The following is a 15,808-nucleotide window of genomic DNA, read 5'->3' as shown; positions in this document are numbered from 1 at the left end:
GTATACGTTATGCTATGCAATCTAATATTCAAGCTTAACTTTCAAGCGTTACCACTTACAGATCTTCTTGAGCATAAGAGTCTCTAGCTATAGCTCCAGTAAGAACCACGATAAGTGCAGGAATTCCTGAAATGACATACGTGTATACGGAAATACAATTTGATTAATCATTCATATTACGCCTATATTAGCTATTCCTTTCCCCGTTTCTTCAAGAGGCCTATTCATGACTATCGTTGTGCTGTCCAGCTCACAATTTGTTTCCCACGGTTATGGCGACACTACGATTACTTTTTTAAATGAATGAGATATCTTGATTATTATACTCTCTGGGATTTAGAGTCTTCTTTGTACAAATCACTTGCAATTGAATTGAATTTATTTTATTCTGCAAGATACAATATAATAATAATAAATGATGACAATAAAACAAATGTTAACTGATAACACAATACAAATAATTATTAATTAAGAAAGTTGCAGAAGAAGAAGGGCTATTATGATAATAAGCGATTGCTTGATAGCGTGATAGCCCGGGGAAAAGGGAAGGGGGGGATTATGATAACAAATTCAAACAAAAACTGATAATGGTGATGATGTTGATGATAATGAATGATGGTGAAAATAAAAATGAAAATATGCTGATGTAAACATGTCTGACACAGAAAACTTTTATAAGTATACGAGAGTTATAAAATATATTGATGAATGTTTATAGGAATTTGACAACGATATTGATTATTAATTCAGAACTGGGAAAAGATCAAACAATGTACTCTGATAGAAACGCATTCTTCGTAATGAATTTAGATGAATTTAAAGTTTTACATAGCATTCGAAGGGTCTTTTTTAGGAAGATTAATTTTTGTCTCATGAAGTATTCCAGTATTCCTAGGAATGCATGTAATTATATGTCGTATGTGTTCACTCCAGCTCATAATTTCATCAATAACGATACCTACAAATGTTGTACATTTCTTGCGTTCTAAGACTATATCATCAATTACAATATTATAAGGAAAAGCTGGGGTTTGTGCATTGACAGGTTTAAAGTGCATTAAGCTTGTTTGATTAAATTTAAGAGATTTATTACTTTTAAACCAGTTTGATACTTTTGGTAATTCTAAATTGAGTGTACAAATAAAAGCATCCAAATTCTCATGAGAAAGAAAAAAGGGTGGTGCCGTCAGAAAATAATATGTAAACTAAACGAGAGATGATGCATTGGTTATATCATTATACAATAAGAAAAGAAGGGGATATAATATTGATCCTTGTGGGACTCCACATTTAAGTGCAAGATATTCCGATAAAAACCCATTCTGAACCACATACTGTTGCGGGAATGAAAAATAATATTTAAACCACGAGAGAGCAACTCCTCGAATTCCATAAACTGGAAGCTTTTCAAGCAAAGTATTGTGATTTAGCGTATCAAATGGCTTTGACCAATCCGTACAATCCTCATTGCATGTTTTTTATTGGCCCTTGCATTTAATATTTTATCATACATATGAACCAAAGCTAGGTCAGTGGCAATGCCAAGTACAAATGGCAGAAATTACGAATTCATGTTCATTTTAAGAAGATGTCTGTTGCAGTATAGTCCGTCCTAATGTGATTTATTCCATAGTTAGCATGACGAAATGAATATAATATCCTGCCAGAATTCAGGAATTTTTTGTATTTATTACAAATCAGAAAAGATAAACATATCCTTTTCTATATGAATATAATCGCAGCGAAGCAGGCCGCCGCATCTTGCCAAACTAATCGTTTTATGGATACTTTCAATACCTACATTTATATGTTTAAATAATTCGGTCGAATGTTTCTGATCTAGAGACATTCTATCTGTAAGTAAAAACATACAGGCATTTCATGTTAATCGTATATAATAGTTAAGCACTATTCCTAGAACAAGGATTTAAAGAAAGAAATATCTCACCCCATGCAGCTAAGAAAGCCTTGATCATGAAATTCTGGATGTAGGTGTTAAAGATCTTCACAAAGAAGAGGTACATATTGTACCCTTCCACACCCATCCATGCAATGGAGGACAAAACGAAGAAGTGAACTAGGGCCGTCAGGAACGCACAGGGTCCAGCTTGGACCTCACGATTATCTCTGGTAGAATCCAGAGAGATCATGATGACAAATGTCGTGTAGAGACACAGCAAGGTCAGGCACAGACAGATCAAGATCTGGTTAGTCTGTTTCGTCCTCGAATCCCTATCAAGATTGCAACATTGAAAAAAGGTTAAGAAAGCGTCGAAGCAATATTGTATCATACATGTACAGGTTTACCGAGAATAGAAACGTCAAACAACAAGAAAAAACAAAGTGAAATTGAGGGGGAAACGTTTGTAAAATGAAGGAGATTACGTGATTATGCTTTACTTATAAACATGTATCTCTTCTATTACTGGGCACGAACCCTCAGAATTGGCACATCGTTGTATCGATGTATTGGGCGCTATATAAAAGCGGAATATTATTATTATTATTATTAACATTAATTTAGGTGTAACTATTCAGGACGATGTCAAGTGTGAATCATATGTACGCCAAAGGTGTTCGAAATACAGACTACACACCATGGGACAGAGGATTGATCTACGACTTTGATCGCATATCAATATATGATATTAATATGATATAAACAAATTACTATTGTAATCTATCTATGACCCTCGTCATACCACCCCTACATCATCAAGCAACTAATCTATGGCAGTTTCCCTTCTTCTCCTTCCACCTCTTCTTCTTCTTCTCCTCCTCCTCCTCCCCCTCCTCTTTCCCTTTCTATCTGTCTCCTTTGTATTACATTGATGACTGCATTTTGTTTTCAATAGGCTCACTTGTTCCACAGGTAGGTTGTCAATGTGACAAGAAGACTGAATATAGAAATACAGCATCCAATGTAAGTCAGGATTTTTAATTCCTTGGCCAATGGATCCTCCGGTCTATGGATATCCTGTAACATGAAAGAAAATTGAGCCCAAACTGAAACGCCTTCTTCGATTGCTCAAATAACACTGATTATTTGACCATCAGCTCTCATCAATTCTATGTGTCGTTAATTAATAACTGAGAAATTGGGGGTTTAATATACATGCAATAGAAAGTGGTGGAACCTCATATTAACAAATTGAGAAAAAGAAAACAATATCAATTTACTACCTATTACACAAGACACTACACCTTCAAACTTTATTTGATCTCAAGAGTGAGAATATTATTCGTACCTAATTGAAGACCAGCTCTATACTTCGCCGTTCTTCGGAAGTAAAAGGGGAAATGTAAAAGGGGAAGTGGTCGAACAATGACTGGTCGTCCACAAATACCTGGTAGAATTTTGTCACCTATCTGGAAAGAAGCTAGCTAGTAGCCTAATATCCGTTCGTATTACAGCAGGCGTAAGGTATATTACATAGTACATATTTAATCCGCAGGACCAAGTATACCCCTGGGTCATCAAGAGGATTATCACGCTATAGCTCTATTGCGTTTAGTTAGTCGGGTTTTAGTTGTCCGGTGATATAATAATGCCTAATTGCTTTTCACTGACCATTATAACAGCGAAGTTGGTAAGATGATCACATGCACAGCGCACGCCCTCCTCATCATAGCGCTCATCAGATGATGTGAATCCAGAAACAAGAACACACCCATCTTGGGACCAATCTTCCTGCTCCTCATCCCAGAATGAACAATTGGGATTCCCGTATCCAGGCTACACAACAACAACAACAACAACAACAACAATAAATGCATGGAACCATAATGTTTAAATAAAGCATGAAAGAAGAATGAATGATAATTTTGATTGGTTTAGTTTAAAAGCCTATTCTATCATGAGGGGAATCAAACACAGGAGTTGAAGAAGAAAAAATAGATTAAAAAACATATGTTTAAATTTTCACCTATATATGTACGTCTACAAATTTAATTATTTACAAATACTGCTAAAGACAGATTACAAAAATTATATGAAAAACTTTAATTAACTTTTATTAGTATAGGTCTTACCATTATTGTAGTGAAGGTAAAATTGATGAATTCGGTCAGGGCTGCTACTTTCCCTTGACCAATACTGAGAGAAATCACGGGCGAGTTAGCTGATCGATTGAAGACTTCACTATCTTCACTGATGTTGCGCAATGACTTAGAAATGAACAGGGCTGGAGTTGAAAATACATTGAAGTTGACCCGGACGTGTGCACTGCCATTCGACGGCGATCCTGAGAGTGGGGCCGTGGACGAAATGACGGATGAAACTGAAGGTGGAATGTTGACGTGAGCGATGATGGCTGGTCTGGTAGCAATGACGTCATCGGGGTCATCTTGGGTTGGAGCACTGATGGTAATATTGGACTTGGTCAGGTCTGAAAAACTGGATCCAGCTAGCGTAAGCACAATACCGCTCATTACGTCGTCAGCAAGTACACTCTGAACCTGTTATGTGATTATTATTACAATCATTATTATCATTATTATTATCATTATTATTATTATTATTATCATTATTGATGATGATTATGATTGAAAATGACGTGATTAACAGCATACACAGACGTCCAAGTAATTAGGCATCCACTAAATTCAAAATGTGATGTATCCCGCACACATAAATGCATGAATAATGATGTTGTTTGGTAGTTATTTTGTTAAAAAATAACGACAAATGGTGGCAGTGTCGCGCCTTGTTGGACACCAGATTAAACGAGACCACGATGGATAAATGGCAGTGTCAGGTTTTTCTAATTCTTTTATTTTGAAAATCCATGCGAACAATTATATCAACATGGACATGGAATTCTATATTTTAGTATACTGGTTGAAATAAAATTACTTTTTCATAGCCTATGATATACATGTAAAATCACCTGTACGGCTACATATGGCTGCTGAATGTTGAGCATCCCACCATCGGCAACCTCAACACGGCCGATTTGTTCCTCAAAAGCCTGGACAAATTTACTTATTGCCCCATCTTCTTCCTCTGCGGCTTCAAGTTCCTCTGTTTCTACCTGAGCTATATTGCTCACAATACTCGTTATAGACGTTGTTACCTGTCAATTCGAACACAAAAGATGAAAATGATTTAATCTATAGTAAGAGAAAGTTGCCAAATCGTGGAAATCAATCTCAATGACGATTGGGTATTAAATAATATAGCAGCCTTGGCACAGGTGTTATTTTAAAGCTGTTACACAACTTTTGGAAGAACCAACCACCAAGGGGTCAAAAAATATGAAAAGGAGTGGCGTGACAGACCTAAATATGTCATAGAACCAGTCAAATATTATACACACTTTCTAAACAGAGCCTGATACGGTGTTAGGCTCTAGTGAATTCTTTATTCAAAGTAGTTTAGCTCCAAGGCGTCAAATATTGTTCAAACCGGTTATGGGATATACCTCTTTCATATCTATGACAATTGTTTATATATGTATCGGAGGGAAGACTTATTTTTTTTCTCCATGAGATAATTATTATTGGAGCATAATAAAACTAATCAACCATCGCAAGTTCATGTTCAGTAGGATTGATCTGACATCGTGCAGAATACCTCTTCACTAGTAAGATTTAGTTGAAAAATGTTTGATGTTATCTCTGCCACAAGCTTGATGTCATCTGATGTGATATCTTCGATGTTGGAAGTAACATCTGATAGTTGCTGGCTCACTTCAACTGCATTTTCTTCATCTACGATTACCTAAAATTTGAGGGGAAAATATCATTAAAGGATGAACACATTGAGTGAAACGACTTTCCCTCCTCAAAGGTTGTGTGTCCCTTTTGCAGATTTAAGATATAAACTTGTGTTAATGCTTTAGTAAACAAGAGATACTACCAACTAAAAACTCCCCTGAAAGAGAAGAACTGGTAATTGCTTTCATGTGGAATTATGTCGACCGTTAGGAATTTTTGCAACGCGTTTCGAGAACTATGCGTAGACAATAGTATGATTTTCAGACCCTTGTACTGTACTTTTTGTGCTGCGCAAAGATTCAATTCAGTCAGTCATTCAATAGTGTCTGACAGTGGGTCTAGAAAGTAAACGGGTTTCCTTGCATACTTTGAATACTAGGATACTGCTAAAGTTTACATTTCACAAATAGGACATACGTGACATATTCATAATTTCTGCAAAGTTCTACAGAATTTGATGTTGGCTGAAAAAGGGATACACTACCTATAAGGTAACATTGAAGATAAAGGTGAGTTCTGGTAATGCGATTGCATTGTGAAAGAAAAGGTGTGGAATGGATCAGAAAAGTTGATCATATAGCATGTAAGTATTGGTGTGTAATGCAAGGTTCTGGAGTCATCAAAATCATCATAAATCTGGCCTAGTCTTGGTAAAGTAACAATCACTGTTCACAGAAATGGTGTCGGGCTAGAACCTTGATTTCCTTATCTTTCTATGCTCCTTACTCAGCCAGTATACATTTTCTCCCAAAATTATTTGGCACCTGACATTTATTGTAAGCTTGAACATTCAGTGTAAGTGTCGTTACATTCTGTGAGAATTCATTTTTTTTTTTTTTTTTTACTAGAACTCAAGTTTATCTTTAAGGTAACCTTACGACACTACAATCACACATAAGTAAGTTCCTTTTTTCCATGTACCATCTTTACTATAAACATTTTTTTAATGTGTCCCATAATATCTAATTTCACAACTCATAAACCGGAAGATGGTAGATAATTTCCGAACAAATTTTGCGGTTGCAATCGCCTACGGGTGTCAACTGATTTTAATTAGACCAACATCTTATAAATACAATAGTTCAGTAAAATTCTACTACTTCAAAGTATTTTATGGGTTTAGATGCTGTATCAAAAGGTAACTAATGAAGATAAGTAGGTCAGTTGCAAGTGCTCCTATTTTAGTATTAGGGACTTTTAGATTCGCACGAAGACAATGGGGATTGCTACGGTCTACGTCATTTTAATGCACTGCCTTGAATGGACGTCACAGTATCAGTCCACGCAAATCTAAAAGTCCCTAATGTCAAAGGATATGACAGAGAATATGTTACCGCCTTGAATAAAAATCGTCCAATGCATTTGTGAATGCATTTGTGAAAGAATCAGTATAATTGATTGACCATAGCTTTTGTTACCCTTTAGGCATGATCTTATAGTTTTCAAATGTAAATTAAGAATACACTCTAAGAAAAAAAAAGGGTGAGTAAGAAAGGAACATTAATGTTTAATCGGGTAAAATTGAACACAGTTATGGGTAAAAATAATTTACCGAATCGGGTGAAATCTACTTAATGATAGGTCATTTTATACTTATCTTTTTGTCAGGATGTAATGATCAGTGGTATATACAATGTACTAAACACAATTCATTTCATATCAAGGTTATTATTAAAAAGCCTCTTTTCATTGACAACATTTGAAAAGAAAAGAAAAATCCAAAAACCTCTGCAATTTCGCTGAGAATATCTGTGACCTTTCTAAATGGTCCGCAATTATCCACAGCTTGCCACTGGCTCTTGGTTATACCATCGCCGAAACACCGAGCCCGTCCAATGGGTTCCTTGGCTGTTCGGTATTTAAAAAATACACATATATATATATTGTTATACATATCAAAATAACACATGGCAAACAATTATTAACATATACGAAGAAAGAAGGAGACACCAATAAAGTACCGCCTGCAATTTTCTCATGCAATTCATGAACTTTTCAATGCATTCAACAATATGCGCGGATATAGAATATTAATTTAGGTCCGAATGCTGGGTGTATTGTGCATTTATTTTCTACCTGTGCCTCGCATAAATTCACTTTTATTCATGAAAACAGTTTGGGGGCTTGAATATCTATAGGGAGGGGCTTCAATAATGAAGTGAAAACAAACTACATTGGTTAGATTATGATATCATGATGTCAAGGCTATTTTGGAAAGGATATTGCCAGTTCACGGTTGCAGTCTGCGCATGAGCAGATAAAGGTCATCGCAGAAAAAATTGTGAAATGCACGGAGACGAAATACTGGAAACGTGCTCATGAAAGTTATGTAATCATTATTTAATTATGCACTCCATGATACACAGGTGGAAGTATTCTTTGAAAAGGGGAAACAAAGGCTATTTATGTAGCACCTCCATCGCTGTAGGAATGATTATTTCAAAATGTACAAAGTGCGACCTCTTCATGGTTTTAAGATCTGTGGATATTCGGGGTCATTGCAGTAATGTGCTAACCGTGAACTGGTCTATTGTTCCTGATCGCGTAGTTTCCATTCATTAACACGTTACCAAAAAACGCAAGCGGCGGGTTTTTTGCGGCGGATTACTTAGCCATATCTGTGCAAGCATAAAGGGAAATTGTCATATTAATGGTGCTTTTCACCCTATAATCCCCCGTCTAATTCCTAAAATTAAAAATGAATGAAAGACCATTAAAACCAACCTTGAGTAGTGTTGAATGGACACATTCCTGTTGAATATTCCCATGTTCCGTTTTCACCAACCGGAAAATCGACTTTTTCAAACCGAGGAGATATCCATGAGATGTTCTGGCAAAAAGCTTCACAAAAAAGAGTGAAACGAAATTAGTGAGAAAAAAAAAATCCCCTAGGAAACGTCAATTCCATGTTTGTTTATCTACTTTAAATTGAATTGCTGCAAATTGTACAGGACCTTGTATTTTTTTTCCTGAGAAGTACCCAATGCTAGGGAAGCTCAACGTGCACCCAACAGGCTACGTGTTTAACACGCCAACGTACCATGATTAAGACGGGAAGGTGAAAAGAAGAATTGTCAAAACTCGTCGCGGCGCCATATAAGTAGAGAAAGCGAGAAGGCGTGTATTAACAAGATGCTAAGGCGCCTTCTTGTCTTCTCGGGCCTAACAAAGCGCCTTGGTGAGTTTTATCTAGTCGCCTTCTAGCATTCTCGTCGTAAACATGGGGCCTTGGTGACTTTAACAACTCGCTTTCTCGCCTTCTAGGCCCTAACATTAACAAGGCGCCTTGGCGAGTTAAACAAGTCGCCTTCTCTCTGCACGGTAAAGCTTCCATACAATGCAGAGAATTTGAATTACAATAAACAAGAATTAAAATTAATAAGTTCTGTATTAAATGAAGGGCCAAAATGCAACAGAAACATACAAGACCCGCGCACAAAGAAACACTTGCCAATATGTTTTTTTTTAAGAATCTCCTTGAAAAACGTGGGCGATAAATCTAAGATAACTATATTTTCCCACGGTTCATTTTTTTAAAAGCTTTATAATTTCGAAGGTTCATAATTCCATAACAAAATTTACCCATACCTGAGGGTTTATAATTCTGAAAATTCAAAAGGGTTTCCTAGACCCGGGAGATTCGTAATTCCCAAAATTACACAAGGTTCATAATTGTGAAAAAGAAATGAGGTTAAATATTTAAAAGGTTCATAATATCATAAACGAGACAGGGTTCTATTTCTTTATCAGAATTATGAACCTTCTGAAATATGGACTGTTTCATTTTTGGAATTACGAATCCTTTAATATTATCTGAATAATTAACCCTTTTCCATAACCAGAGATTTTAACAAATGGGAAAATGCCATGGAACTGGATTGGTAAATATAAATAATATTCAAATAAGACAAATCAAGTATAATCACATACTCACTTGATAGGTCAATGGAAATGAACTCAACACGCATTCGAATACAGGTGGGAACCTTCGCTCCTATGACAGTAAACCACATCTCATTGGTACCTATAAAGAATTCATCAGCGTAATCTCTACATCCATGGATAGTTGCGATGACAGACTGATTGTCAGACGGATCATTACCTGTCCCCATTTGGACTGTTCCAGTACCATGAGCGAGATAAAATAAGTGGAACGCGATTCGAAAACCATGTGCAGCAGTTGTTTGTAGCAAGGTTGTATTGTACAATCGGCTGTAGCTGTTTAACGGTATGTAGACACAATGTGATTCACTTTCCTGCAGATATGTTGGTGAATTATCTGTAAGATTTTTTTTGTTGTTTAAAGACAAGAAAGAAAAAAAGATTTGAAAAAATAAAGACCAAGGAACCCCCACAAGAAAAATGTGATGGCAAACCTCCAGGCTGATCCAATTGTGTGTCTCATTAATAACATAACAAATGTATCCCATTTCTACATAATATACCTGACTTATAGGAATGCGCAAGACAATATTTTAAATTACATGTTCTCGTGTAAAAACGTTTACCCCGATGGGAAAAGACATCAGTTACTTTAAGTTAATCGTGAAAATGTTGAGAGTTTAAATATTTTGGGGAAATTGCTCTTTGTCGCCTTAAATTAGGGGCACGTTTAATGTTGAGAGGAAAAGGGAACACTTATCGAAAGGGATAAGATACTTATTGGAAAAGGGAAGGAGCACGTCAAGTACAAATGGTAATTATCAGATATGAAAAGGAGCACTTATGAGAATGAAAAAAGGGGCACTGATAATAAAGGAAAATGGGAACTAGACGAAGGAAAAGGGGCACGTGTCCAAATGAAAAGGAGACTTATCAGATGTGAAAAGGGAAAGGGGCACTTTTACAAAGTAAAAGGGGCACTTTTGGGGTACTTTTGGGGTACCCCCCCCCCCCCCTGCACACCCCACTGATGCGCCGCACAGTGGGCCAGGGGGGAACCAAAGTGCGTCCAAACTCTTTGTTGGTGATTTATTTATTTATTTATTTCTTGCCCGGTTGAAAGATAATACATTGAAAAATACCTCAGTAAAATATTTAATTCCGTATGAAAATAAGGGTATAAATTAACTCCTTCAAACAACAAAATCTTACATATTCACAGTTTTAGTGCAAAAGTGACATATTTTTCAATCTTTCAATTTAACATGAATTGTTTAAGTTATTGATATGAAATTTCTCCCACATACTCCTGATAGTTCATTTCACTGCATTAATGGGTTAAAAATTGATATAAACACAATGTTCATTTCCGCTTTAATTGTATTACCAACATTTGTTGATGTCTAAGCTTTAAGTTGATATCAGATTTGGCTGCGTTGGTTTGCGTTTTATTATGTTAGAGCCGATTTGCCTTGCAACATTGCCCCCCAAAAATGTGTTTATTTTGGTCCGCGGCTGAATCATGAAGGATTCGCGGTCATAAATCACGGTGCGTGGGGGCGAGTGACATTTGTTGCAAGGCAACGTTGCAAGGAAAACGGCTCTTACATAAATAACGGGCAGCATCGGGCACTAATTCAATAACTTCCTCCAAAAGTTATTCAAATATACAGGAAAAATTCTTACATGGAATAAAGCCTTCATGCTAACTTACACATCAAGTTTAAACGTTGATAAACAGGTAAATCGTAACCGGTATACGTTTATTCAATGTTACTTACCCCCAACTGCAATGTGAATGAGGGATGTCATCCAAAGAATGAAGATAAGCTGGACAACTGAGTGAGTTTTTCCGAAACACGTCGTCATTTTTATTCCGTTCATGCCACTGGGATTAAAATAAAAAATATGATGATGTAATACGATACAAATATTTCTAATACAATAATAATGACAATATTATCTTTAAAGTTTTCTTTTTTTAATTCTTCAATTTGTGAGCCCTCCACAGGTTATTTATAAATAATATTCACACAGATAAACAAATCAAATATATGTGCATGTTTAAACGCATTCAAAATATTTTTTATATACAAACAACAATTGTAGCAACTGCCACTTTACAGCAAAATGTCTTTTCATTCCAGACATATTGCTCCGGTTGTCTCATTTTCGCTCGCTGGACGTTTATAGCAGACGACAATCGGCGGATTTGACGACACTTGGTAGTGAATTTGTATGTGAGATTGCTTTGCTAAATATAAAATACATGAACATTTTCATATCTTTAAACTATCATTGATATCTGATAATTAAACAGTTATTAAAATAAACCTACCAAAACTACATAATACAATGAAATACTTGACTTAAAGTAGGGGAGTTTGATGTGGTGCACGGGGTGGTGCACAATTGCACCCCTTTGTAAATAATCGAATAGTCCATGGCGATCATGATTTTAAAGTTTTAGCTTACCTCGGCAAAAAGTTTGCTTATCTTCAATGGAAAAATTACGGTGGGGGGTTGGATGAAATGGACATAATGAACCAATCAGAACTGATGTATTATAATTCATGCTTCTTATCCTTCGTGTGCTTGACCTAAAACCTTACAATCACTTGGCAAACTGAGTCCAAAGTTCGACTTGTTTCACATGTGTTATGAAGGCAATGGCGAGCTTGCAACCTATTTTGATCAAATTACGGTGGGGGATCTTTCAAAAGTCAATGGTACATGAGGGTTCCAATGAAAGTGCTAGTGATAACGTACGTCGGGTTGGATGTGCGTTTCGTTTAAACAAAAAAAAAGATTTTTTTAACGATTTTTTTTTTTTTTTTTTTGGGGGGGGGAGGGGGGATTCCATAGGCTAACATGTTAGGCTGCTGACTCTGACGATAGGGGGCGTTGTCATATGAGACTAAACGGACATATATGATAGACTTACAATATATTTATCATCTTTATAATATTGTAAAACTTTCTTTTTCAACATATCAAAAAGCGGAACCATACTATTCAGTTTACAAATAAACATCTGTTGTTTAATTAATATAAAAATGCACTTTATGGCATCGTTTCTCCTATCTTCAAAGCCAAAAATTATATTTTGTAAAGTAAACAAAATTCGAATCATTGAGATTCTTCATAAATCGAGTTTAAGGTTTCATTTTCAGATTTTTCTACTAATCTCACGTTCATTAAAGAGATGTATTATATCTTCTATTTCTTTTTCACAAAATGTAATTTTCTCATTGTTTACTATTTAAATAAAGTTAATAATAATGATAATATATAAAATGTGGATTGGTATAGCACATTTTCCAGAGGATCCAAGGCGCTTTCCCCCATTCAACCAACAAAATAAGTAGAATAAATTGTAGAGGTATGAATTCAGATGTTTTTTGAAGCAAGTCAAGTGAAGCATTATTTATTATAAATGCAGGGAGTTTAATGGAGCAACGGATAGAAAGGGTTTGAATCCAGCATGTTTATATAAGTCAACATAAAAAATAAAAAACTCATCAGAATTTAATAAAATATATTTAATTAGAACAACAGCAGCAACTATTCATTTCATATGGAAGAAGTATGTATGTACAACTTAAATGGGAAGTCCGGTCTGATGTTGCTAGACTAACAGGGAGATTCGAGCAGAGATCGACGTGTTGACCTAGTGAAAGCCCTGGGCCTAATGCAAAGTTTTGGGACATTTTGACAATTGGCTGAATAGTGATTCTTGAAATTTTTGATATATTTGGATGACCCTGTGGATGTACTATAAGCACTTGAAAATTTAGCTCCTAAAACACTTCTGCTTTCGAGAAATTGAATATCAGCACATATACGGCCATTCAATGGTAGCTGCGACCATGAAAATCTCAGAATACACAGTTCTGATATATAATTTACAAACGGGAACAGCAATTCAGTCGATTTTAGTCAAGAAACGTTGTTTTAAAGCTAAAGTAATATCAATCTTGAGAGGGAGCTATACAACATAAAGATTTTATATTTACAATTTCATTACTTTAGACTCGATTTCAACCGCGACAATGATCATTGAATGTTGTAAAATCGCTCATTCTTCCTTCATGTTTATTTGATTCAAATTCATTACCCCATACCAAAACTTTACATTACCTTTAATGGTATTTTGACGGTATATAAGTACTAGATGAAACAATGGAATCCATACGAAAACAAAGTGGCAGTGGTAATCTAAAATTCTGCTTTATCTTCCTCTCCACTTTATTTTCTACATTGTTTGGGTCCCCCTTTATTTATTATTTCACTTTCTTCTCAATAATTTTCTTTTGACGGAGATTTTTTTTATGGGGACAACAGCCCCTAAGACGTACCCCCCCCCCCCCGGCCGGGCAAAACGCTAGTAAAAAAAAAAAAGCGATAGATAGAGAACGCATGTTGAAAAATGAAAATAACCACCTCGGACAATTCTCCCCTCCCCCGAAAAAAATATGCTCTAATCAAAACTAACTTAATATCAGGATGGACACCCCCTTTATGAACAGGGGGAGGGTGTAACTTTCGGGGGTGTAATTGTCCTCGGTGTGGTTGGCCTTAGGTTTCCTGGGGTGGGAGATTATCTACGGGAGGTAATTGCCTTAGATCATAGACGAAAACTATATACCCCAAGGACAATAACCCCTGGAAAAATACCCCCTGGAAAGATACCCCCCAAAGACAATCACCCCCACGTACAATTACACGTCTATGCTTAGATGGGATATTTCCTGGTGTAATTGTACGTGGGGGTGATTGTCTTTGGGGTTATCTTTCCAGGGGGTATTTTTCCAGGGGTTATTGTCCTTGGGGTGTATAGTTTTCTAGAGGATAATTTTCCGGAAGCTGAATGTCCAGAACGGGTGCAAAGCATTCTTAATTTCAAAAGTACGTTGAATTGGAAAAAAAATAGATCACCAAAAAAAATCAAATGATACATTAAAAAGGTTGTCAATACTCGCTCTCCGCTTTATAATCAGGCTTACATCCAGATAAACAAATCTTACATCAGGATCCAGGGGCTGAAGAGCCTAGGGGGGGGGGGGTTGGTTACTATCAGTTAGAAACTCCTACACTCTTGCAAGCACCAAACATTCTTCAACCACATTGTAAAACATGAAAGGAGGAAATTGAAGAGAACATTTCAAATGAGATCTCCTTCACAAATGCCTGCGACGAGCGGCTAAATGACCAGATACTAAAATAAAGTGGAGGGAGAGGAGAGACATTGAAGACCAGGTAGCAGCAGAGAATACTATCATCAAGTCTTATTGGAATTATCTTTTCCCACCCCTAGCCATCTTTTCGTTGAATCATTTTGTTACAGAACGACAAAAATTCACGAGAAATACAAAAACGTTCAAATTACGCACTCCATTAATCAGTGTCTTTAAAATGTCAATTCTTATTGGAAAAATGTTTTCCCACCTCTAGCCTTTTCCCTTTTTAAAGTCCTTTTCGATAGAAAGTACATATATATATAATTCTCCATTGTCGTTTATCCAAAGAAATTAAGCTCCTTGACTTCAATCTAGATAAATAAATCTTAAATCAAGATCAAATCTACACTCGTGTGGAAAAAACCGATTATTAGGAAATCTCTGAAATATTAAGAGACTTAACTTAAAGGAATAGAGGGAATTTACAAATGAGTTCATTTTCCATTGCTCTCAACATTGAACAAAGTCTATGGATTAGCTTCTCTCCTAAATCATCAGCTATGGAGATCAACCAGTGCACATTAACAATGGATGCCAAATGTATGTCTTAACACAAATATAGTAATAATAATCTTTTAGTCCACTCCAAATTTTATTAAACCGAAACGGAAATTATATTTGCCCAAGTGATCGTGAGCCCGGCAGCCACTGAGCAGCGCCAGATCGACGTTGCTCTATTCCTTATTGTTGAACGCCAAACAAGGTAGCAGCAAATCATTAACAAAAAATGTATATATCACTAAGTGATGTTTGCACTTCCCTAGAAAAGTAGGCCTAGTAAAAAATATCGGTAAATTTCTACCATATTTAGGGATTTGATTTTCTGCACTTCTTACGAAGTAACATTCTAATATAGTTATAAACTTGCATGTATACAGTATACACATCACTCTATAGAGAAGAGAGTCACAAATATTTACAAGATATGGATATGGATATACTAGGCAAGCTATCTTATCTGGGATGGT

General features: G+C 36.0%; 1 protein-coding gene across 1 annotated transcript; it reads right to left on the bottom strand.

Annotated features, from left to right (window-relative positions):
* Window positions 1-55: 55 nt before the first annotated feature.
* Window positions 56-9,830, bottom strand: LOC105444987 (adhesion G-protein coupled receptor G6-like). Its single transcript, XM_030978227.1, has 9 exons — window positions 9,653-9,830; window positions 7,445-7,566; window positions 5,576-5,722; window positions 4,890-5,075; window positions 4,033-4,458; window positions 3,572-3,736; window positions 2,862-2,977; window positions 1,949-2,232; window positions 56-126 (listed from the first exon to the last, which is right to left on the bottom strand). The coding sequence occupies exons 1-9, from the start codon at window positions 9,828-9,830 to the stop codon at window positions 56-58; spliced, it is 1,695 nt and encodes a 564-aa protein (XP_030834087.1).
* Between the last annotated feature and the right edge of the window lie 5,978 nt (window positions 9,831-15,808).

Source organism: Strongylocentrotus purpuratus, unplaced genomic scaffold (genome assembly GCF_000002235.5).
Source record: "Strongylocentrotus purpuratus isolate Spur 01 unplaced genomic scaffold, Spur_5.0 spur5_scaffold_1, whole genome shotgun sequence".
Taxonomy (NCBI): domain Eukaryota; kingdom Metazoa; phylum Echinodermata; class Echinoidea; order Camarodonta; family Strongylocentrotidae; genus Strongylocentrotus; species Strongylocentrotus purpuratus.
This window is presented reverse-complemented; position numbering and strand designations above follow the sequence as displayed.